General features: G+C 32.6%; 1 protein-coding gene across 1 annotated transcript in view; it reads right to left on the reverse strand.

The window, feature by feature from the left end:
* LOC119587668 (uncharacterized protein DDB_G0271670-like) overlaps nt 1-1,279 on the reverse strand; it is a 50,430-nt gene that overhangs the window by 31,709 nt on the left and 17,442 nt on the right. The window contains exons 5-6 of the mRNA XM_037936348.1: nt 816-875; nt 294-437 (exon numbers count right to left, since the gene is read on the reverse strand). Coding sequence (XP_037792276.1) covers nt 294-437; nt 816-875 — 204 coding nt within the window. The remainder of the gene's footprint in view (nt 1-293; nt 438-815; nt 876-1,279) is intronic.

Consider the following 1,279-nt stretch of genomic DNA (forward strand, 5'->3'; position numbering starts at 1 on the left):
GGTATCCAGTCACAGGTTATATATATAGGCAAAAAGAGCAACTGGTTTCTTTGGGGAATATATTGAAGTACTGAATAAAGAGAACACAGAGCACTACAATGGTGGTCCTTTTTACTAATTTGCTGCAACAGCTTCAACTGGAATTACTGCAGCTTGAACTACTTGAATTTGAAATACTTGAACCAGAACTACTAAAACTTGCAATAAGAATACTTGAAAACATGAATTCTGGAAAACTACAACAAAGAAAACCAAAATTCAGTGTAATGCATAATTTTAAAGAGTGGACTTACTGCTAGAACTTGAACTGCTTGAGCTGGAACTACTAGAGCTTGAGCTGGAACTAGAGCTTGAACTACTTGAACTGGAACTACTAGAGCTTGAACTACTTGAACTTGAGCTAGAGCTACTTGAACTGGAGCTGCTTGAACTTGAACCTATGATGTATTGAGAAAAGAAAAATAACTCTGTAATAGAATAGTTAGCATTAACTATAAAGAAAAGAAGTGAAACCCAAATGTTAATGCCTCAATCATTAACATAGAAAGATAATTAGTAGTAGTAGTTATCAGTCAAGAAGGATTATATATATTGTTGGTCTTTGGTAGGCCCCAAAATGTAGTTTGAATGTTTTTCAAAAGGAAGAAAGAAAAATTAATATATGGTTTATAAAGACTTACTGCTTGAACTGGAACTACTAGAACTTGAACTGCTTGAACTAGAACTTGAACTGGAACTACTAGAACTTGAACTAGAGCTACTTGAGCTGGAACTACTTGAACTTGAACTAGAACTACTTGAACTGGAACTGGAACTGCTTGAACTTGAACTGCTTGAACTTGAACTAGAGCTACTTGAACTGGAACTGCTTGAGCCTATAAGTACATATATTATACATCTTTAATCCTGTATCAGAAAAGATCCTTAGTCACAGATGAAAAGTTGAAGGTTTCTGCGTATGACTGTTTATGAAGAATAAACAGAAGAATAGAAATACAAGGTACACCTTAAAATGTATAAGAAATCAACTGTAGAAAATTCAGTCTTAGATAGGCCATATGCACCACATATGAAATAAAAAAAAATTGGTATTTAAAAAAAAAAAAAAAAGTTCTTGCAAAAGTTAATTTCTTTCTTATATTCCTTCTCAGATGTTGATTTGTTTCTATAGTGTAATGATAAGATGGAAGACTTCAAGAAATGTTGTCTTAGAATAAAAAAGATATATATATATATAAATGGTTACAGCTTGTATAGACTTACTGCTAGAACTTGAACT

The sequence above is a fragment of the Penaeus monodon genome, chromosome 23, assembly GCF_015228065.2.
Source record: "Penaeus monodon isolate SGIC_2016 chromosome 23, NSTDA_Pmon_1, whole genome shotgun sequence".
Classification (NCBI taxonomy): domain Eukaryota; kingdom Metazoa; phylum Arthropoda; class Malacostraca; order Decapoda; family Penaeidae; genus Penaeus; species Penaeus monodon.